This window comes from Pongo abelii, chromosome 14 (genome assembly GCF_028885655.2).
Source record: "Pongo abelii isolate AG06213 chromosome 14, NHGRI_mPonAbe1-v2.0_pri, whole genome shotgun sequence".
Taxonomy (NCBI): domain Eukaryota; kingdom Metazoa; phylum Chordata; class Mammalia; order Primates; family Hominidae; genus Pongo; species Pongo abelii.
In genome coordinates this window covers 101,740,869-101,762,739 of record NC_071999.2, presented here as the reverse complement: position 1 = coordinate 101,762,739, position 21,871 = coordinate 101,740,869, and the positions used below count along the sequence as shown (strand labels likewise).

The 21,871-nt window shown below is 40.0% G+C and overlaps 1 protein-coding gene and 1 long non-coding RNA gene across 17 annotated transcripts in view; one reads left to right on the top strand and one right to left on the bottom strand.

The window, feature by feature from the left end:
* The window catches only part of DZIP1 (DAZ interacting zinc finger protein 1), a 63,626-nt gene that overhangs the window by 40,009 nt on the left and 1,746 nt on the right, over nt 1–21,871 (top strand). For 8 of the 16 annotated variants that reach the window (XM_054529557.2, XM_024230837.2, XM_024230835.3 and 5 more), the window contains 8 exons: nt 5,296–5,355; nt 10,631–10,773; nt 14,267–14,429; nt 14,776–14,905; nt 15,498–15,551; nt 16,987–17,177; nt 18,581–18,711; nt 19,806–19,980. In XM_054529557.2, the coding sequence (XP_054385532.1) occupies nt 5,296–5,355; nt 10,631–10,773; nt 14,267–14,429; nt 14,776–14,905; nt 15,498–15,551; nt 16,987–17,177; nt 18,581–18,711; nt 19,806–19,980 (1,047 nt within the window). The remainder of the gene's footprint in view (nt 1–5,295; nt 5,356–10,630; nt 10,774–14,266; nt 14,430–14,775; nt 14,906–15,497; nt 15,552–16,986; nt 17,178–18,580; nt 18,712–19,805; nt 19,981–21,871) is intronic. The other 8 variants (XM_054529553.2, XM_054529559.2, XM_054529551.2 and 5 more) reach the window with 3 other exon arrangements.
* LOC129049663 (uncharacterized) lies at nt 1,718–14,195 on the bottom strand. The gene is made up of 3 exons (XR_008512911.2): nt 13,823–14,195; nt 7,022–7,149; nt 1,718–2,250 (listed from the first exon to the last, which is right to left on the bottom strand). It is a non-coding gene; the product is annotated as an uncharacterized LOC129049663 (long non-coding RNA).

Below are 21,871 nucleotides of genomic sequence, written 5' to 3'. Positions count from 1 at the left end.
CAGTGTATTTCAGTTTCTTTTACTTCCCCGCCCCTCCACTTTGTTATTGTTAGCTTTCTGTATGACATCACACAAGGTTCCTAGTTTCTTTGTCATATATTTTTGTTGCTAACTAAAGGACACGCTGGTAGGTACTTTAAAGCTGTCTGGGGTTAATTCAAGGGTCCGGACAAATCGATCATTTCTAAAGCATGTGTTCACGGGGACCCTACCCTCACTGGCCCAGAGCTGCATGAATCAGTCTTGCCCCCTTCCTGGCATCTGCGGGGATTGAAATGCTAGTTTTAAATGCCAGCCAGACCTGGCACAGGGCCTACAGCCCTTGGATGGGAATCTAAGCTGATTTGTGAGCATCTCAGTGGGCAGGAGCTAGGAAGAGACTTGGCCAGGGCCCACCAACGTCCCCCACCCCGTCAGGCCAGCTTCCCCAGGGCAGCAGGGGCAGGGCAGGTTAGTCATGGATTGCGTAATGTTTATTTGCCTGTTCACTCTCTGTCCTTTGTTCCATCTCAAAGCTTGATGAGGTTCTTTACCATGAAAAATCTCGCGATTTCTTACCATTGTAGGTCGGGTCCCCTGGGAAACAGACTGATGCGGAAGTTTACAGGTGGGAGGTGGGGGTGCCCTTGGACAGCACCTGTGAGAGAAGCAGGGTTGGGCGAAGGGGACGTTGAACCCAGACGCAGCCACAGTGGAGGCCTCAGCCGGCCCTGCTTCAGAGCTGCAGAGCTGGGATGAGTGCTCCGGCTTGTCCTCCACTGAGGCAGGAGTGGGCCATTGCCCCTTGCACTGATTTGTCATCTGATGGGGGCTGCCCCAAAGAGAGGGTGAGCTAAAGCAGCCTGGAAGGGACTCCACTGTGAGCTGCTAGGAGCCAACATTGCCAGCACGTCTGTCCTGAGAGGATCTAGGTAAAATGGGAACTCTGATGGCTCCCTGCTTTCAACTCTGCTACACAAGCTAAACGGTACAGGCAGTAGGTTCTGATTCTAAGGCAGTTGATAGGATGAAACATGGGTTCTGGAGAAGATAAACAATCATGCTTGATTCCCATCCCCAGTATGCGTTTTTTTCTGGACAAACCTCAAATAAATTTTTGTAGTATTTTCACCACTGGAGACCACTTTGCTCGTTGCTCATGGAGTAGTGACTAAATGGTGGTATTAGGACGCCCAGAAAATAAAGTATACTTTGTTGCTGTTAAACTGACCCATACACCAATTGCTTAGGTTGCCTGGGCTGATAATGTGGCCCACTTTTAGAGCGACGAGTGCAGTGAGGATGCAAAATAACCGCTTTTCCCAAAGTCTATGGGCACCTGCTAGGTTCTACCTACATGTAAAGCCCTCCTTTAATTTGGTCTATAAATTGTGAGGGGCTTATGTATACATGACTTTAATTGTATATAGCTACAATGAGGACCACAAAAACTAGAAACTTTTTTTTTTTTTTTTTTTTTTTTTTTTGAGACTGGGCATTTCTCTGTCACCCAGGCTGGAATGTGGTGATATGATCATAGCTCACTGCAGCCTCAACTTTCTGGGCTCAAGTGATCCTCCCACACAGTTGAGACTGCAGGGGTGCACCACCATACCTGACTAATTTTTTGATTTATTGTATAGACGGCATTTCATTATGTTGCCCAGACTCGTTTCAAACACCCGGACTCAAATGATCCTCCCACCTCAGCCTTCCAAAGTGCTAGGACCACAGATGTGAGCCACCGCTCCCACTTAGAAACATTTTTATTAGACTTTACAATTATTATTATGTTTTGTTTTCAAAGCAAGTATTCTACATCTTGAAATACTGAAACTTAACACAAGCAATAGTTTATTGTCCAGTACATGAGAGGTGGTGTGCTCCAGACTTCTGGTGTATTGTGTCTCTTGATGGAAAGAAAGATGGCTTCCCCCTCTGGACACCACTGGCCCAAATAGTGTTGCAGAAGTGGGATGGGGACTGTTGAAAGGAAGTCTCAGTTCAGTGGGATTCCACCCTCTAAAGGAGAATGAGCCTGATCCCTGTCAGGTGACCATGCTTATGTGCAGTCACAAGGGGAAATGTTTGGATATGCCAACAGGATCTCCTAGACATACATCCTGGAAAAACTCAGGAGAGTCTTCAGTGAACATGTCTTTGACAGGAGTTAACATGCCACGTGTAGTTATCTGTTTCTCCAGTGGTGTTCTGCCACTCCTGCCTTCCTTCCTTCACTGACCACTGGGTAATGACAACTGTGGGCCATTCCTGCATGACAGAGATATAGAAATGAATCAGAAATGAAGCCTGTCCCCAAGGAACTTACAGCTTATAAAGGAGACCACATGCTTATAATTATGGTGCAAGGTGAGAGCCACTGAAAAATGAAATGGGTATCCAGGCAGGGGAGAGATTTTCTCCATTTGGGAGACTCTGGGAAGACTTCCTGGCGTAGCTGACATTTGGCCATTTGAGCCGAGTAGGAGGTGAATATGTCAAGATGGCATCCTAGGCAAAGCAAACAGTAAGAAGGAAAAGGTGGCAGGAAAGCACTAGATGTGAATTAGCAGTTTAGAGTAATTACTTGGCCATGCATAGAGAAGAAGAGGAGACGTGAGAGAAGTGAGGTTGGTTGAGGGCATTCATGGCAGCTATTGAGTGCCAGGCTGCAGCTGTCCAGGGTTGTTCTTGGGGCAGTGTGTAGCCGCTGAGTGTTCTTGAGGCTGGGTGTGCAGAATTGGAGAGCTGGGCTATGGGAGGCTTGGCCTGACCAGAGCGTCTCCAAAGAATCTGAGATGGGGAGACCAGTTGTAGGTGTGGGTGATCCAGCATTTGAGATTCCTCTCCGGGAGTCTGCGTTGTGGTGACGAGACTGGAGAAAGAGTGGACAGACCAGCGGTTTGGTGGAGTTGGCAGAAAGGCTGAGCAGGTGATTGGGGACCAGGGCCAGGACCAAGGAAAGTCAGAGCACAGTGAACTCTGATAATGGATGGACAGCGGTGGCATTTGGAGAAGTCACGAAGAAAAGCCCAGTGAGTGCCAGTAGGCAGGCATCATCACTTTGTGGACAAGTCTCCAGACTTTGGAAGCAGGCAGTCCAGATTCACAGCCCACCCCTAAGCCGTGGGCTTAGGGGCTTTGCCTGCCAAGTGCAGAGAACAGCCGTGGCTACCGCAGTGGCCTTTGTGATGGTCCAGCAAGGTACAAGCCACTGAGTAAGCTCTGGCCAGTGTTAGCTTCTAAGGTAGGCACGATGAAGTCCAGCCGAAGTCAGCCAGGGGCAAAAGGGCAGGGCTAGTTAGAGGACCAAGATCCTTTCTTCTGGAGACAATGGCAGGAAACTGACAAGGATTTTTTTGAAAGCCTCCAACATTGTTGTTCATGGGAGACTCAGACCTCTGAGTGTTTTGACTCTCACCCTGGATCTCAGCTCAGGACAGGATCTGGGACATTTGAAGGCTAGACTGGTGGCTTACAAAGCACAAGCAGGGCAGGTCCTTCCCTCCTGATGTGGGACATCAGCCTGCTTGTTTTGGGAGCTGGGGTTTGGCCAGCCTCATTTCCCCAGCCCTTGTTATGGGAGCCATGTTCAGGAGTCTCCCCTTCTACCAGAACTCTTCCTCTGTACACGGAGGGAAACACATCAGAACCTGGCAGTTTATCCTGACTCTAGAGAAATAAGTCATAGGAGTATCCCTGCTATAAAATAATAAATATGTGTGAGATGATTTCATGAAAGTTTTATTAAAAGTTTCCTCGTGACCTTATTTTGATCACAAGTACAATAAAATACAGTGTGACTTTTTAAAATCTGAAATTAGTTATCCTCCTTAAATCTGTTTTCAGCAGTTCAAACTAGTAATATAGCCTATTTGTATAATTTTTTAAAATCTTGATGCTCTATAACAAATTTGAAAAGCACATTTTTGGTGGTCAGCAGTTGTGGTACCTGCTGGACTTAAATGCTTCTTCATGGCTATGTCCACACTTCAGCATTTAGGTGATTTTACTCAGTCATAGGCTGTATTCCAGAAGTTAACTTGAAAGTAGTTTAAGATGCATTTCTCCCATACAGCCAATGTTACATACATTGACTAGGTTGCTGGCTAAGCTGTAAGAACCTATTTATATATACCTAAGCCTGTCTGTCTGTCTGTCTGTCTGTCTATCTATCTATGTATCTCTATCATTTATCTGTCTGAAATAGAGTACTAGAAATACTTTAATGAATAAAAAACCAGACCCTTTAAAGTAGGAAGCATTAAATCTGAGATACCACATATGTGGATCCCTGCCCGGCCACCTGGTGAGCACTCGGTAACTGTTGGCCGTTTTTACCCTGACCCATCACCCACTCCCAGGTCTGGTGGTAGAATGAAATGACCTCCCCCTTGGAGGTAAAAGTGGAGAGCTGGTTGGGGGAAGTGCACTGTATCAGTCTCCAAGCTGAAGGTGAGTGAACCATGCACCAACTTTGCTGGTTGCATTTCATCCCATATCTAATGCCTGACCACCATCATTAAACCTTCACCTAAAACCTGACCTTCCCCATGAAGGAAATTTCCTTCAGTTGGTAGGATAGGGTTTGGTTTTATACCTGCTGCTGGCCGGCTTCCTTGTGTATGCATATAACATTTCTCTGGGAATAGTCACCCAAAGACCTCATCTCCCCTGAGCGCGGTTGCCGTTCTGGGGTGAGATTGGGAAGAGTCCTTCCTCATCTACCCAGCTGTGGGGCCAGGGCATTCTCCAGCCCCGGAACTAGGTCGTGAAACGCATCCATGCGGTGTCGAAGAACGGCTGTCAGTCTTGCTGCTGACCTCTCGCCTGTTGTTCCCTTTTTATCTTCTGGGTCTTACCACTTGAAAACTGTGGGGTTAGCATTGGGAACAAGTGGGAATCCCAGGACCTTGGGAATTTTTTATTTTTTTGTAGTTGAAATATTTTCATTAATTTTCTGTTTAGCCACTTGATCGAAATACTTTATAAGTAATGAAGATCTTTTGCAGTTGTGCCCTTGTGTCTTAAAAGGCTATCGCGTACTAGGTTGATGAATGAGAAACTTTAACTTAATTATTTAAAACTATAATTTCTGTAGAGTGTAGTTAATGGAAAGTACATAGAAATCGAAGATATGATGAAAAGGTGACCATCTATGACTGATTGCCTCAACGTTTTTTCCTCAGTAAATTCTTGCTATTCAGGCATGACTAAAATACCGTGGAATTATATCTTTCAAAATCATTTGAAAGGAAACTAATGTTACTTTGCTGTTGTCATGTTTGTGCTGTTCTTATTTTTCCTTATTAATAGAACAGGCATTCTCGTCGCACATACTGGAACCAATAGAAGAACTTTCAGAGGAAGAAAAAGGTAACAAAGGGCTTGATCAGGTTTACCGGCACAGATTATATTTATATGCCAAAATCTAGGCCTGGAAAATATGAGCCAGTGGTTTTTATTCCACTACATCAAAATTAGGAAAGACATTTAGATTTGGATTTTACTTTCAACCCACATGGAGTATCCTGTTATCCTAGTCCTCTAATATTCTGTTCTGTTTTCCCCTGCTTCATGGTATTCTTATGCAAACAGATAAGAAATTTTCTGTGTCAGGGAACTTGAAAAAAAATTAAAGTCTTTATTTTGATGCAGATTTTTCTGATGAGATGATATATAGACACACACACGTGTTGTGTACCAGAAGATCTGAAAAGATTTGTATCATGGTGATGATTTATCATACCCTTAATCTGAAATGAATTGGTGAAGTGCTTATTTCCAAATTATTTTTAATAGCAAGAAAAGCATGATGTCTAAGTTCTGGATGTGGAATATTTATGTGCAAAACAGTATCTTTATGGTGGAATTTGGGAGCTGTTACAGGTGTTGGGAGATAATTATTACTGCTTACTCATTTCATTTGATAGTCCTAAAAATTATTTTCTGTCAGTTAGTTTTTAAAGTTTATGAAGAAAGATTTAATTATGAGGAACATTTTCTAATGCTAGATTTGTAGATTTTGAAAACAATTATATTTGAATCAATCTATCATAATTTTTTCCTATTAATAATAATAATAATTCACCATATATCACTTCTTTAGGAGAAAGCAAATTGTCAATACTTATATGGGTTCTGGTTTTGTCATTTTTGTCAGGAAGAGAAGTCAAATGATATATATCCTAATACAGAAATTCAGTATTCATTATAACTCTTCCCTTGTTCTCTAGACATTTACCATTTTATTTTTATTTATAAGGCTACAAATTGAGAATTGACTACATCAGGCATATTCATAATACCTATATGATATACACTTTCAAGTCTTATCTTGCAATGTTAAGGATCAGTAACTTTTTGATATTTTTATGGGGTTTATTTTGCTTCCATGTAACTTTGTAATTTGTCTTGACATTGTGTATTTTAGACAGACCATTTAGTTTAGGATTGCATATCTTCCTGTCCCAATAGTTGTTCATGTTTGGCACTGATTTTGAAGAGTTTGGTTTTAGTTGCTTCTTTTCTTCTTTATTTCTTTGTAATTGCTGTTCCAATGTTTAGAAACCTGCTTCTTTCAGAAACAAGAGTGACTATGGGTACATTAAATTACATAAAGCCATAAAAACTTGTTGAGGGAAATTTTGGGGTACTCTGATGAGCATAACTTTAAAAGATATTGTCACCTTCTTATGGGGTCCTCAGCCTTGTTCCATTGCTAAACAAATAAATTGCTGGGGGGGGGGTCATTCCCAGACGCTTCCAGCACCTTAAAGACCACCACAGCCCAGGCATCAAACGAGATCCTGCAGGCTGAATCGATTCCACAGACACTAACTTGTTTGAGCTGCACTATTGGCAACTATTTTACAATAGGTTGCCAATATTTAATTGTAGTGCAATCTACACAATTTAATTATCTATCACTAGGTGATAAAGTCCCTTCCAACTCAGAAATTCTGGTTGTTGTTTTTTTAAAATTATTTGCTTTGTGCCACAATACAATACCCTGGAAACCCTGGGCGCATGGTCTACTTACCAACATTTAGCAGGGCTGAGCCGCCATCGCCGGCTATGGAAGCAACCTCTGGTTTGCCACAATCCCCCTCAACTCTTTTGCCCCACATTGCCTTCTTTGCTTTATGTAGGCATTTGAGCTTCTGAGCCCTATAGGTTGAAGAGAAATAGTGCTTAAAAAATATTGTCTTTAAGTGATTTTCAACCATCCCTATTGGTTTCCGAAAAACGGGATGAAAAATCTTACCCTGTTTGAGTTCTGAATAATGACACATCATTTTGCTTGCAAGTAACATGCTTCCTCTCTCCTACATACATATCATTTACTGATGTCCGAGATATAAAATCCCATATTCTTTGAAGAATCTGTGAAACATGTCAGGAGGTTCGTAGAAAAGGCCATGTACTTTCAAAAACTAGAACTTCAGGTCATGTAGTTCACACTCATTTAAAAAACGACTCAATGAGGGTTCTTATAGGAATCATGATTGTCCAGCATCACTCAGAGTGGTCTTCTAACTTCCAGTTCCAGATTTCACTCACTGCATCCCTCTGCCTGTGCTTTTAGAGTTCTTCTCGTCAATGTAAGATGGTAGTTTGGAATCACTGACAGCAAACACCACCATTGGTTGCTGCCACTTTTAGGGGGCTGGACTGGAAAAGAAAATAACCCTTGCCATGCTCCATGTGTTCATCTCTGGTGGTAGACGGGAGAGTGCTGAGGACCACAGAAAACACCTCAGGGTCCATGCGCACCACTGCAGAAACCAGTGACTGCCTCCTTCTAGCACCTCTGTGGAGTTAACGTACTGACAGCAGATTAATTGCCATCAATAAATTCCTCAGCTTGTGCTAACATTTTGCAGATAAGTGCCTGAGAAGCTCAATTTTGGCAGTGGTTTGCAAAAACACTGTGGCTTTTACTAAGAAGTAACACACACGCAAATTTCTGTGTACCTGCTTTTTGAGCAGAGGCATACTTGATCTTGCTGTTTTATAGATGCTAGAATGTGAGGGCCAGAAGGGATCTTAGAGGGCATTTTATTTTCCAGAAAGAAAACATAGGGGGATTAAGAGCCTGCTTCAGGTTGTTGAGTTTAATTAGTGACAACATCCAGGTTTTCTACTGTCCATAGTTTAGTGCAGAGAGCAAATGGAGAAAGGGAAGCTGATGTGGCCTCTACAGGACCATCTGGCTGGCCTTTGGGGAAGTTACTGCTGTTTCTAGTATCCTCATGTGAAAAATCTATCATTACTAGGTGGTAGATAAAGTCCCTTCCAACTCAGAAATTCAAGGATTTTTAAAAATCATTTGCTTCCTGCTATAATAATTTGTTTACCATAAATGGGATGTTGTATGTCTGATAAAACTGATCCCATGTATGGACTGTTGTGCATTAGCCTGGGCATCTGCTTGCTTGTGTTTGAAAATTTGTATTTGAAGGAAATGCTAGTCTTTAGAAAGTTTTGTCTTGGTCTTGGTGAGCAATATGTGCTTTAACTAAAATCTTCAGCTGTGGTTGATTTTCAAGTGATTAATTCCACTTCTACATGAAAACTTTATTTTTCCCTGCCTACTCTATATTCTTTCTCTTGATTCCATTGGCCAGCCCCACCCTTGTAAGAATCTTTACCAAGGGTGCTCTAATTATTCATAAATGGTTTCCCAAAGCAAGCACCAGTATATAAGGTGAATTTGAGGACAGAGGGAAATGCGTAATCTGCAGTAGTTTGGGGGAACTCAGTCATCAAAATGAACCTGTCATCAGAGCTGAGGGTGATCACAGACACATCGGCAAATGAATTCAACAACTAACAGCAAAGGCTTTACAGCTCTTCTAAGTGCAGCCAAGTCATTCCAGGCATCGCTTGCCCCTGTATGTGGCCCCAAGTCCCAGGGGAAACAGGGCCCAGAGCCTCTTTTTAGGCAATGCTTCTGTGTACATCCTTCATTATCTGAGATATTGGCCAAAAGAGTCTTCACATAATTGGGGTAGGGGGTATGTCTATTTCAATGGTAGCACCAAGACTTCCAGGCTCTCTCTTGGTGCCTCTTTTTATTTTTGGCCCTAGACAGTTGCACACTTGATGGCCACCTAGAAGCCAAAGCCAGTGACATAGTGGCTGCAGCTATGATTTTGATGGATTGTTCATAAAAGTGCTTTTTTTGGTGGTTTCAGAATATTTGTAAACATTGGTGGTTAAACAGCAGCATGATTGCTGATAATACAACATTTAAGATTAGTTCTGACTTTTAATATATAATTATATGCAGTTTTATCACTTCAGCTTAGCAAGCTGCAATAGCAAAACATAGAATAGTATTTTTGTGCAGGATTTTGTTCTTCTATTTAATGTACAAAAAAGTAATTTGACTAATTTTGCTTTCAATGAAACCATCTATTTATTTAATAGAAATATTTTTTTAATGTGGGAATTGAACTGGTGTTTAGAAAACATCTTAAACAAAAAGGCATTTTGTTCAAGATCTCCTGCAAATCCAAGTAGTTAGGGTATTAAGAATCCTGTCTACTGAGATGGGTGAGGCAGCAGCAGAAGGGAGAGTCTCTCAGGCGGCCTGGAGCCCTACACCTAGGAAATGGCATTTGATGCCATCCTTTGGTGGGCAAAATGCCCCTGTTAGGAGATTAGACTCTAAAATGGTAGTATAGTTGTCACATTTCTCCCAGATCAGGCTTTTGACAGTCAGTTAAGCGTCTGAACTGCCAAACATCGCATCTCTTTAATGAAGTCTTTAGTTCCTTTGTACGTAAGGACTCAGATTTTTAAAGGTTATGCCATCATTCTTCTCCAAACTCTTTTGAACTTGACTTTTTTTTTTAGTGGGGAATAAAAAAGGGATAGGGATGGAAGTGAGGAGAGTATGTCCTGTTGTTTTTGGTTTCTTTGTTTTTAATTATAGGTTGTTTTAAACAAAATACACTTTTGCTAAGACTTTTGTTATCCTTTTTCATTTTGGTAAATATTTTGAAGGGGATAATGATTTTCACATCTTGAAATTTTATATGTACTTAGCTTCTAGTAAACTAAAAAGCTTTGAAAAAATTTTTTTATATTTAAAATAAATTGAAATGGGATCTTGCTATGTTGCTCAGGCTAATCTCAAACTCCTGGGTCCAAATGATCCACTCACCTTAGCCTCCAAAATTGCTGGGATTACAGGTGTGAGCCACTGAGCCTGGCCAAAAACTTTTAATTATTTAAAGTAAATTGGGCTTTTTCTTCATAAGATGATACATAAATTCTAACTGAGTGAGCTTGGAGATGAATTTTTCAGGAAATAGTGATATAATTCCAGTGATAAAACATTAAACTCCTAAATAATTTTTTTCCATCATGCTTCTATAGATACATATATATCTATAGTTGTCATCTGATTAAGTGATACAGTCTTTAAAAATACTGAAGTTTTGAAGCAGATATAAAATAGTTTTAAAAGCTGCAAAACTTAAGCATTCTGTATTGTGCTGAGTGACTAAAATATACAAAAACTTTAAAACATCACAAATACTTGCTGCTTAAAAGCTGTGGTTTGCCATTTTCTGCTTAGAGATTTTTGATGTATTTGCTTAATTCTTTCTTTTAACACATTTTTAAAACCTTATTTCAGGAAGGGAAAATGAACAGAAATTAAATAACAACAAAATGCATTTAAGGAAAGCTTTGAAGAGTAACTCCTCCTTCACTAAGGGACTAAGAACAATGGTGGAGCAGAGCTTGATGGAGAAACTGGAAACCTTGGGGATTAATGCAGTATGTTCATTCATTTTTGGAATATTTGTTAGTTTTGCTATGTTTTGTTTTCTACATTAGAAATGATCATGGAAGAGAAGAAAGCACATCAATTCTGTCCATGTTTGGAGACCAGAGGCTAATGTGACCTACTTTATTTATCAAACACTTGAATAGCATTCACTGTGTGCCTGGCACATTTCTAAGACCTTAACAAATATTAACTCATTTAAACATAGAAACAAATCTCTGAAATAAATGACATTAGTATCTTGACAGTTTACAGAAAAGGTAAGTAACTTGATTAATGTCACACAGCTAGTAATGAAGGAGCCAGGGTTTATATCTAGGCAGTCACAGTGCTGCTTACATTCTGATATTAACCTCAAATCATTGCCTATTACAAAACCAGCACTTCATTAATACATGTTGAATGAATGGATGAATGGATTGGATTTCATATTGTTGCCAGATTGAATAATTTTGGTAAATCATATATAGATTCTTTTTGCTTTTTATATTTTTATTGACATACATAAAAGACACAAATCTTAATTGAACTTCATTAGTTTATATGTATATAAAAAAGTGCATCTACGTATGCATATATACGCATATATGCAAAGCTTGTGAGCACATATGCATGCATGGGCACACACGTGGATGTGTATAGTGTGTATGTGTGCATGTAGATATGTATACATGTATGTATCCATGTGTGTATGCAGATACCTGTGTATGTATATACACATTTGTGTATATGATATGTGTATACACATTTATGTATATGTATGTATATAGATGATTGTGTATGTTTTCAGAAGTATGTGTGTATGTGGCTATATTTGTGGGTATACATGTTTGCATAATTTTATGTATATAGGTGGATTTGTATGTACATGGATGTGTGTGTATGATCTATAACCAGCACCCAAATGATGAGATTGAACGTTTCCAACACTCTGGAAGACTCTCTTTTACCTTCTGCTAGTCAGTATCACCCTCTACTTCCCAATAAGAGGGAAAGGATATTCTGACTTAGTTTTGCTTGTTCTTGAACCTCATAAAAGTGGAGTCATACACTGTGTAATATTTTATATCTTCTTTTGCTTATGATTTTATCTATATGATTCATACCTGTTGTTTCATGTAGCAGTAGTTTGTTCTTTATTTATTGCCTTATAGCATTCTATTGTGTGAATATACTGCAGTTTATCTCTTCCCTGCTGATGGACATTTGTGTGTCTGTTTTGGGGCTCTTCTTGGCTATTAATTCTTGTACACGTCTTTTGGTGAACACAGGCATTTGTTTTTCTTGAATATATATCTAGGGATGAAATTGCTGGGTCAAAGGGTAGGCATATGTTTAGTATAGTAGCTGTTGTCAAATAGTTTTCCAAAGTCTTTGTACCAACTCACACTGTCCCTAACAGTGTTTGAGAGTTCAGTTGCTCCACATCTTTCATCAACTCAGTCCGTCTTTTTAAATTTCCACATAGACCCTTTTTAGGTGGGTTTTGACCACCCTTTGGGCAGTGGAAATCAAAGACATTCATGGAATATGTGTGGTTCCTGTGCAGATTGTTTCTTGAAATTGTAGTTTTCCATATTGGTTGTTTGCAAGTGGTTTTTTGGGTTTTAATTTTAATTGGGACATTTTCGTTTATCCTAAGATTATTAAAACATTCTTTTCTTTTTCCCTAATGCTTGGAGAGGTTTTCCTAGTTTTTTGTTTGTTTTGTTTTGCTTATTTTGTTTTTGTCTATCTGGGCTTTAAGAATTAGGTTTTGAAACAGTGATTTGGAGAGCTAACTTAATTTCCAGTTGGATCAGGTGTCCCAATATCATTTGTTGAATAATCCATAGTTTCTCCATTTATTTAAAAGAACATTTTTGTCATATAGGAAATCCCTATATATATCTGGATTTGTTTTTGGACTTTCAGCTGTTTTACCTTGTTTTTTTGTGTGTTCCTTTTCCCATACCACACTAATTTAATTGTAGTAGCTTTGTCCTGTGTTTTAATATCTTTTATAGGCCATGCCTTCTTTATTAGTCTTCTTATTTCAAAAATTTATTGGTAATTCTTCCATATTTTGTTTTCCAATGAACTTTAGGAATAACTTTCAACTCCCAGAATAACCCTTGTTGGGATTCTGATTGAAATTGTTTTAAATTTTGTATATTAAGTAGGAAGGATTGACATTTGTACAGTATTAGGTCTTATCCTCCAGCTACATGGTATAGGAAGGCGGAAACAAATGATTGCCCAGACAAATGGGTACTCTCTAATTTAGATTGTATGAAGTAAAATAAAGGAAAAGTAGAGGGGAGGGTGTTGACTGAATAACTGAGGTCAGAGAAAACTTCTTCTTGGAGGTGGTACCTAATCTGATGATGGAGATTTCTGTCCTGGGCAACTGGGTGGGTGGTAGGGCCACTCCCTGGGACTGGGAAGGCTGAGGGAAGCAAGGGGGATGGGAACAAAGATGGGCGGTAGCTGTGTGTGTGAGACACTGTTATTCAACAAATATCCCTTTAGTTTTCTTCCGTCTAGAGTCTCATCAAATCTAGATGACTTTTCTCAAATTGTCTCTTTAATTATGCTATTTTCATAGTTAAATGTCACCTTTAGCCGGGCGTGGTGGCTCACGCCTGTAATCCCAGCACTTTGGGAGGCAAAGGCGGGTGTATCACGAGGTCAGGCATTCGAGACCAGCCTGGCCAACACGGTGAAAACCCATCTCTACTAAAAATACAAAAATTAGCTGGGCTTGGTGGCGGCTGCCTGTAATCCCAGCTACTCAGAAGGCTGAGGCAGGAGAATCATTTGAACGCGGGAGGCGGAGGTTGCAGTGAGCTGAGATGGCGCCATTGCACTCCAGCCTGGGCAACAGGGCGAGACTCTGTCTCAGAAAAAAAAAAAAAAAAAAGAAGTCACCTCTGATGCTCTGATGACCTATTGTTCCTTGTAGAATAACCTTTCAGCCTTTTGGGTTGGCATTTAGTCTCTTCTGCTGGTTTCATCACCCAGGTCTTTTTAAGCATTAGCCTGTGGGACGTGCCTTACCTGTTTCTGCCTCGACACCTTCCTTTCTCACAGGTGTCCCTATCCCATGTCTACCCATCTGGAAATTTCTCCTTGTTTTTACTTGTTTGACTCCACCTGTCCTTCAGGCTACAGCTCAGCCTCCCCTTTCAGCCTTCTCTGGCCACTGGGGCCTTCGATGGCCTCTCTCCCTGGAATTCTTCTAGCCTTTGTAGAGTCATTGGGTCCTTATGACACACAGCCTCGTCGGTCAGCCAGTCATAAACATATGCATGCCTTATGTGCCTAACTGAACTCATGGCCCCTTTGGGGACAGTGTGTTACTTGTTGGGGCACGCTCACCCTCTACACACAGCTGGAGCCCTGTAAGGATGGATTGAAATATTGGCACAGTTAATGCTGATATATGCCCATGAAATGAAACCTCCCAGGATAACTGACTAACTTAACATCTTATTCTTTCAGGATATACATGGCATTTCAAGTGATCAATTGCATAGAGTACTAAAAAGTGTGGAATCAGAAAGACATAAGCAAGAAAGAGAAATACCTAACTTTCATCAAATTCGAGAATTCCTTGAACATCAAGTCAGCTGTAAAATTGAGGAGAAAGCACTACTCTCTTTAGGTAAGCTTGTTACCCACTGCAAATGGGAGCTTAATTTAACAGCTTTTTCTTTTTTTCTTCTTTTTTCACCACAAGATATCATTAAACAAATTATTATAATTTTAAATGGTTAACAAACTTCGCCACTTCGTTGGCAACTCTCTTACAGTTTGTACTATTAAATGCTGGGTCTTGGATTTTGTTTTTACAGTAAAAACAAAACAACAACCCTAGAGTCTGGCTTTAAACCCTAGAGATGGGATTGTTCATTGCCACAGCAGCATAGAGGGTATTATACCATTCACCTTTGCTTTTCACTTACTGATCATAAAGGCAATGGAGACTCATGAATGACACTGTATTCCAGATAAGTGCAGTGTTTCTCAAATGGATACCCTTTCAACTGGAGAAGTACCCAAAATGATACAGCTTCCTTCCAAAAACAGACAACTGATTAGACAAAAAGCTGTTTCTACTGATAGGACATCTGTTCCAAAGTGAGTATTTCAGCCCTCAGATTTATTTTATCAGTGTTTGTCTTAGCTCAGGCTGCTTTAACAAAATACCATAGACTGGGTGGCTTCACAGAAATTTATTTTCTCCCCATTTTGGAGGCTGAAAGTCCAAGATTAGGATGCCAGTATAGTCAGGTTCTGGTGAAGGCTCTCTGCCTTGCAGACAACTGCCTTCTTGCCATGCCTTCAGATGGTGGAGATACAGAAAACTCTGGCCTCGCTTCTTCTTCTTATAAGGCACCAATCCCATCATGGGGGCCCCCATCCACATGACCTCATCTAAACTTAATCACCTCCCAAAGGCCCCCCAGATACCATCATACTGTGGGTCAGGTCTTCAGCATATGTATTTGGGGCAGGGGGGACACAGACATTGAGTCCATAACAGTGTTTGGTCCAACTGAGAATCACACTTGTAATTCCTACCAGTCTCTTGTTGACGCTGGGTGACTTTTGTTGCTGCTCTTCCTCGTTAGTATATGTCAAAAGCAAAAATCACCAGTTCCATAGAAATGTATGTGAAATTATATTATTAACTTATGCAATTTAAAAATATTTTTCTGTTGTTTTTTAGAATTAAGAAAAATATCATGGAAGATCCTTTTCCCAGAAAGTCTTCAACTATTACGTGAGTACTGACGGGGATGGGAGGGTCATTTAAAAAATTATTTTCACTGAACATTCCTTTCATTTTAAAGTAGTGTGCTCATTATGGTTGAATGAAGCCATAATTATTTAACATCATAATTTGTCATTCCTTTGTGATATGTTATTTGTGACATGTCTTTGTTTCTTTATCAGTTATTACATAAGTCAATAGCCCTTAACCACATGTGGACTCCATTAAGAAGCGGGACACCTGAGTCATTCTTATATCCACCCCCCACAATGTTGATTAGTTTCTCAATAAGTACATTTAACTTAAATGGCTGATGTTGAGTTTTTATGGCTAGACTCTTGACAGTGTAAGTTTGTTTTAAATGTAATAATTTAGTGTTCCAGTTTTTTGTGGAAGTTAATACTGACCCTAGTAGATCTTCCTTTCTTAGGTTCTCTTAGGATACTAAAAACCCTAGCCCAGTTGCTTATCACCTGTGTGCTACTGATTTAGTTGATTACTGTTTTAAGCCTGTTTTCTTATCTGTAATATGGGATGTTTTAAGTCTCAATTTCCTTATCTGTAATGTGGAATAATGCTGCCTTTTTCACGAGATAGTTCTACAAATTAAATGGGAATGTATGAAGAGGGCTTGGCTCAGTGCTTGGCACTTGTGGGTACTCAATAAATTGTAGGTATATTGTTACTAATTATGAGTAAGACTAATTTTATCATGAATAATTTAATCATCATTGCCTTATTCTGGAGATACTGATGACATAAATATCTCTTCATTGAGGCACTGTGTATTAGAGACAATAAACAATGATTCACCCTTCAAAAGCACTTTTCTTATACATAATCTCATGGGAAGAGCATTATTTCTTGGGATGTGGTGTGAATGAATCAACATGTACAAGACTGACACGTTGTCTGGAATTTAGGTGCCCAATAAATATTATTTAAATGAACGAACACTGCTTTGAACTTCTATTTCACTTTAAAATAGGGGTAATAATTCACGTGATGATACAAATGAGATTGTGTATGTAAAAACTTTGCAATAAGGTGCAGTATAAAGAAGCTGTAAGTAATGACACAATTTTAAAAGATGGAGTGGTTTTACTGAGGAAATGTTTTTCTTTGAGAAATGTTTTTCTTAGGTGTGTGAAAACCAAAATTATTAAGAATATACACATTTGGGTTTAGAGGAGACAGGCCCCAGCTTCAGCCCATTTTGATAAACATGCCCCACGGCTGGCAGAGATCTGGGCGTGGGAGGATGCTACAGCCTTGGGTATAACCTCTGGCCTCGCCGCCATCTTGACCATAGCCCCGAAGGCACTTGTGCTCATTGGGAATTACCTGAGAGAGGTGCCACCACTTTAAGAGGCACATCTCTTAAGATCATAAATCCTGAAGCGTTACGAAAACAGCGTCCCTGTTTCGGTGTTGATTTGTGTAGGACTCCTCCTTTTAGTTCAGAGGAGGAGCAGGAGGACGACGACCTCATCCGGGCATACGCATCTCCAGGCCCACTTCCTGTGCCGCCATTGCAAAACAAGGGCAGCTTCGGGAAGAACACAGTGAAAAGTGACGCGGATGGGACCGAGGGAAGCGAAATCGAGGACACTGATGATTCTCCCAAGCCCGCAGGTGAGCTGTTACCTTGGAAAACTCTCTGGAAACTTTATTTAGGACAGTGGTCCTCACCCGGGTGTACCGAGCATTGGGAGTCTGAGCTCGGAGGGTGTCCAAGGAACAGATGCAGCGGATCCCAAAGGCGCCCACGGAAGATGGGCAGGGGCTTAGCACGTTCCAGTTGAAGGAGGGGAAGGAGTTGGGAATGATACCAGGTGTATTAGTTTGCTAGGGTTGCTATAACAGTAGCATAAACTGGGTGGCTTAAGGAACACAACCTTATTGCCTCACAGTTTTAGAGGCTGGAAGTACAAGATCAAGGTGTTGGCACTGTTGGCTCCTGTGAGGGCTGCCAGGGAGGGTCTGTTCCGCGCCTCTGTCCTTGACTTGTCTTCTCCCTGTGCATCCTCACATCATCTTCCCTCTGCGTGCATCTCTGTCCAGATGTCTCGTTTGTATAAGGACATTGGATTAGGGCCCACTCTAATGACCTCACTTTACCTTGATTTCCTTTGCAAAGACTGTGCCTCCAAATAAGGTCACATTCTAAGCAATGGGGTTTAGAAATTCAATATGTGAATTTAGAGGGACACAATTCAACCCAGGACACTGGGTGACTATGAGAATGGCTGTTCTAATACACTGTGCTGCCTCTTGGAGCTGGAGTAATACTAAAGGAAGACAAGATCTTAGCCTGTCACTGCAAATATTTGCTGAAGAGAAGTAGAGCTGATGGGTCATTATTTTTTTTAAAAATTCTGCTTAATGCAATTTTTAAATTATATATTTTAAACATATCAGATGTAATTTATTATATTATATTGTATGTAATTTATTATATTTAATATATTGTTGGATGTAATTTATATTGTATATAATGTGTATGTACCATGTATTTATATAATTAGATAAAATATAACTAATACATTTAAAAATTCATATTGTTTTGTGAATACCCATATGAATATTCCACTCATGCAGGTTATCTCACTGAAATTAATTTCTGACCACACACTTGAATGAGATCATCTTTCTTTGATTTAAAATGAAAACTTTAGAACAGGCACAGTCATTCTCATCTGTAATCCCAGCACTTTGGGAGGACGAGGCAGGAGGATTGCTTGAGCCCAGGAGTTCAAGACCAGCCTAGGAAGCATAGCAAGACCTCTTTTCTATTTTTTTTAATTAATTAAATAAAATGAAAAGGTTATAGCTCATAGTCTCAAGGATTATGATTTTTTTAAGGATTATGTGTTTAATTTTTTAACCCCAAAGTACATCAACTGATTTTATTTTAATAATACATAATTACTTCCAAAGCTTAGACTCTTTCAAAGTTTCCTGTAAGGTTATTTTGGAACTAAAGATAGATTAAATTTTTAAATACTTCACTTGCCTAATTTTTATTGATCTTATAGGAGCCGCCATTAAAACACCTACTGAAAAAGTTGAAAAGATGTTTCCACATCACAAAAATGTGAATAAACCAGTCAGTGGAACTAATGTTCCTGAGATGTTTATCAAAAAAGAAGAATTACAAGAACTAAAGGTGAAATCACTTTTACTTGCTAGATATACATAAATTTGTCTTTTGACAGCACTTTAATGGTCACACTTTTTGTAGTGAAATATAAAACAGATAGTTAGCTGGTATAGTAGAGGTTGAGATTTTCACCTTTCTTGTTCTCAGTATTGCATTTCTTTCCATTCCGTAGACAAAGATATTGGAGTGATAACTGTAACAATACATAATAAGCATCACACTTTACAGGTTTTCAAGATCCTGTAACATGTTTTATTTGATACTTGCAGATATCAAATGGTTTGTACAAAGAAATTTGTGACTGGCCAGAATTGGGGTCCTTCAGATCTTCTCCACTACCTTGGCATGAGACCTTAAGTACTTTTGAGGGTTTAGCCCCACTTGGGAGCCGAAGTGAGGGTGGAGCCCAAGCTCCTCTGCATTAGAGAAGAAGCCCAAACATTTTCCCAGCGGTTCTAACAGCCAGGATGCCAGAAGTGTTTCTGTGGATGGAGCTCTCCCATTATATTTCTAGGCACAGCTCATCTGTGTTGACTGGTCCTCCAGTCCAGGGCATTTTGTCAAATTACTTTTATTAGTTAATACTATTTATGTTACACAAGACAAAAATGACAGAAAGTCCTGTGTCATTCAAGAGGGAGCAAAAGCATCTTTAGGAAGGGCATGGCAGAACTCTGTGCACCTTTCGGTTGGAGGCTATTTCTGCAGGCCTTGGTGTGATGTACCCACAGTTAGATGTCATTATTATCACAGAGGTAAGAAGCGAGAGCAGACCTCACTCCTACTCTGGAGCACCCTGACTTTTAGAGTTTCATACCGCTACAGTGTAGTATTTCTGGAATTTTCTACATTCATGATTGGTAGAGTAGGAAACATATGTCTCCATGGCAGAAACGAAAAAGAGATGATTCAGATTTCAAAATACCAACTTCCAAATCCATTTCATTGCCCTGCAGAAATGACTAGATTTGGAAGTATTAATAGTTCCCCATTTCTTTCCTTATGGTTCAGTGTTAGCTGCTCAGTCTAACCAATAAAATGATTGAGGGGCACCATTTTTTTCTAAGAAACATTCATTATTCTCCATGCCTTTCTTTTAGTGTGCGGATGTGGAGGATGAAGACTGGGACATATCATCCCTAGAGGAAGAGATATCTTTGGGAAAAAAATCTGGGAAAGAACAGAAGGAACCTCCACCTGTGAAAAATGAACCACATTTTGCTCATGTGCTAAATGCCTGGGGCGCATTTAATCCTAAGGGGCCAAAGGGAGAAGGTTTGCTGTTTTCCCCTCTAATACAAGCTCAATCCATTTTCTTATTAGTTGTGTTTCATCTTTATAAATATCTAATTAACTTATGCTAGTATATCATCAGACAAAAGAACGCTGTCAGTGCTTTCTTTATGTTATTTAAATAAGGATTGGATATGTATAACTTACTGATTCATATATATTGTTATTTTTATTTAATTATAGGACTAATCTTTAGTTTTTAAATTTTTAATTTATTTTTATTTTTATTTTTTATTTTTGAAACAGGTTGTTATTGTCACCCAGGCCGTCATGGCTCACTGCAACCTTAACCTTCTAGGCTCAAACAGCCCTCCCACTTCAGCCTCCCCAGTAACTGAGGCAGTCCTCCCACTTTGGCCTCCCAGAGTGCTGGGATTACAGGCATGGGCCACCACTCGTGGCCCCCAAATTGTTTGTATTCTTTAAATTTTTTTGTTTTTTTTGGCCAGGTGCAGTGGCTCACACCTGTAATCCCAGTACTGTGGGAGGCTGAGGTGGGCAGATCACGAGGTCAAGAGATTGAGACCATCCTGGCCAACATGGTGAAACCCTGTCTCTGCTAAAAATACAAAAATTAGTTGGGCATGGTGGTGCACACCTGTAGTCCCAGCTACTTGGGAGGCTGAGGCAGGAGAATCGCTTGAACCTGGGAAGCGGAGGTTGCAGTGAGCTGAGATCACGCCACTGCACTCCAGCCTGGTAAAAGAGTGAGACTCTGTCTCAAAAAAAAAATTATTTATTTATTTATTTATTTATTTATTTATTTTTTTAGGATATGGTGTCTCACTATGTTGCCTAGGCTGGATTCAAACTCCTGGGCTCAAGCAATCCTCCTGCCTCAGTCTCCTGAGTAGCTGTGACTACAGATGTGCACCACCATGCCCAGCTTTTATATTATTTTTGAAAATGTCTATACACATATTCTCTTCATGAAGATGCCTTTTAGGAATTAAAATTTCTGATCATATACCTGAATGAGACCACTCTTCTGGCAGTCTTTCTGAATTAGTCTGTTTCCCTATTAAATATTTTTCTTCATTTTCTCCCAAGGGAGGTTTCTCTTGTAGCATTGTAGTCAGTGGGATGAAATACTATGAGATAATTACTTGAAATGATTTTCATATCCCCCAATCTAGAGCCTAGATAAGCCTAATAACTTAGTAAATTTTTTTTAAATTAGAAAACTGTGATTTTTTTGTCAAAGTAATTCTTGCACATGTTGAAAGCTGAGTTGTTCAGAAGGCTTCTCTATGCCATCGCACCACCTTCATTAGTGGTACCTCTGTGCCTCTCAGTAATGGCCTTAAACCACTCTTTGTTGATTCATTGACTTTAGATATTAACTGTTGATGTCCTGCAAAGACAGATGGGGACTTGGCTCATTTTCACTACCCACCACACCTCTCACGCCTTCTTCACTGTTTTTGTACTCCTAATTATAATTGTATTACTTTTTTTTTTTTTTAAGAGATGGGGTCTCACCAGGTTGCCCAGGCTGGTGTCAAACTCCTGGGCTCAAATGATCCTCCCGCCCCAGCCTCCCAAACTGTTGGGATTATAGGTGTGAGCCACTGCACCCAGCCTGTAATTTTAAATTAATACCTGCATGTCTCCACCCTTGCTCTTTCCATTTTCAGCAGCCTCTCGCCCGTTTGTAAGATAAGCTGTTGCTGCCTCTGTCCTTCACACTACCTTTTCTCTCACATTGTCCAGTTATAACATAGCTGTTGCATAACTAGCATCAGTTATCTGTGCTGTCTAAGCATCAACTCTAATTATTGAAAACCAGGAGACCTGTTTGCATTACAGTGACTCTTTACAGGGCCAAGAGGATGCCCTAAGGACATCTCCTGTCTCTTTCCTCCAACATCAT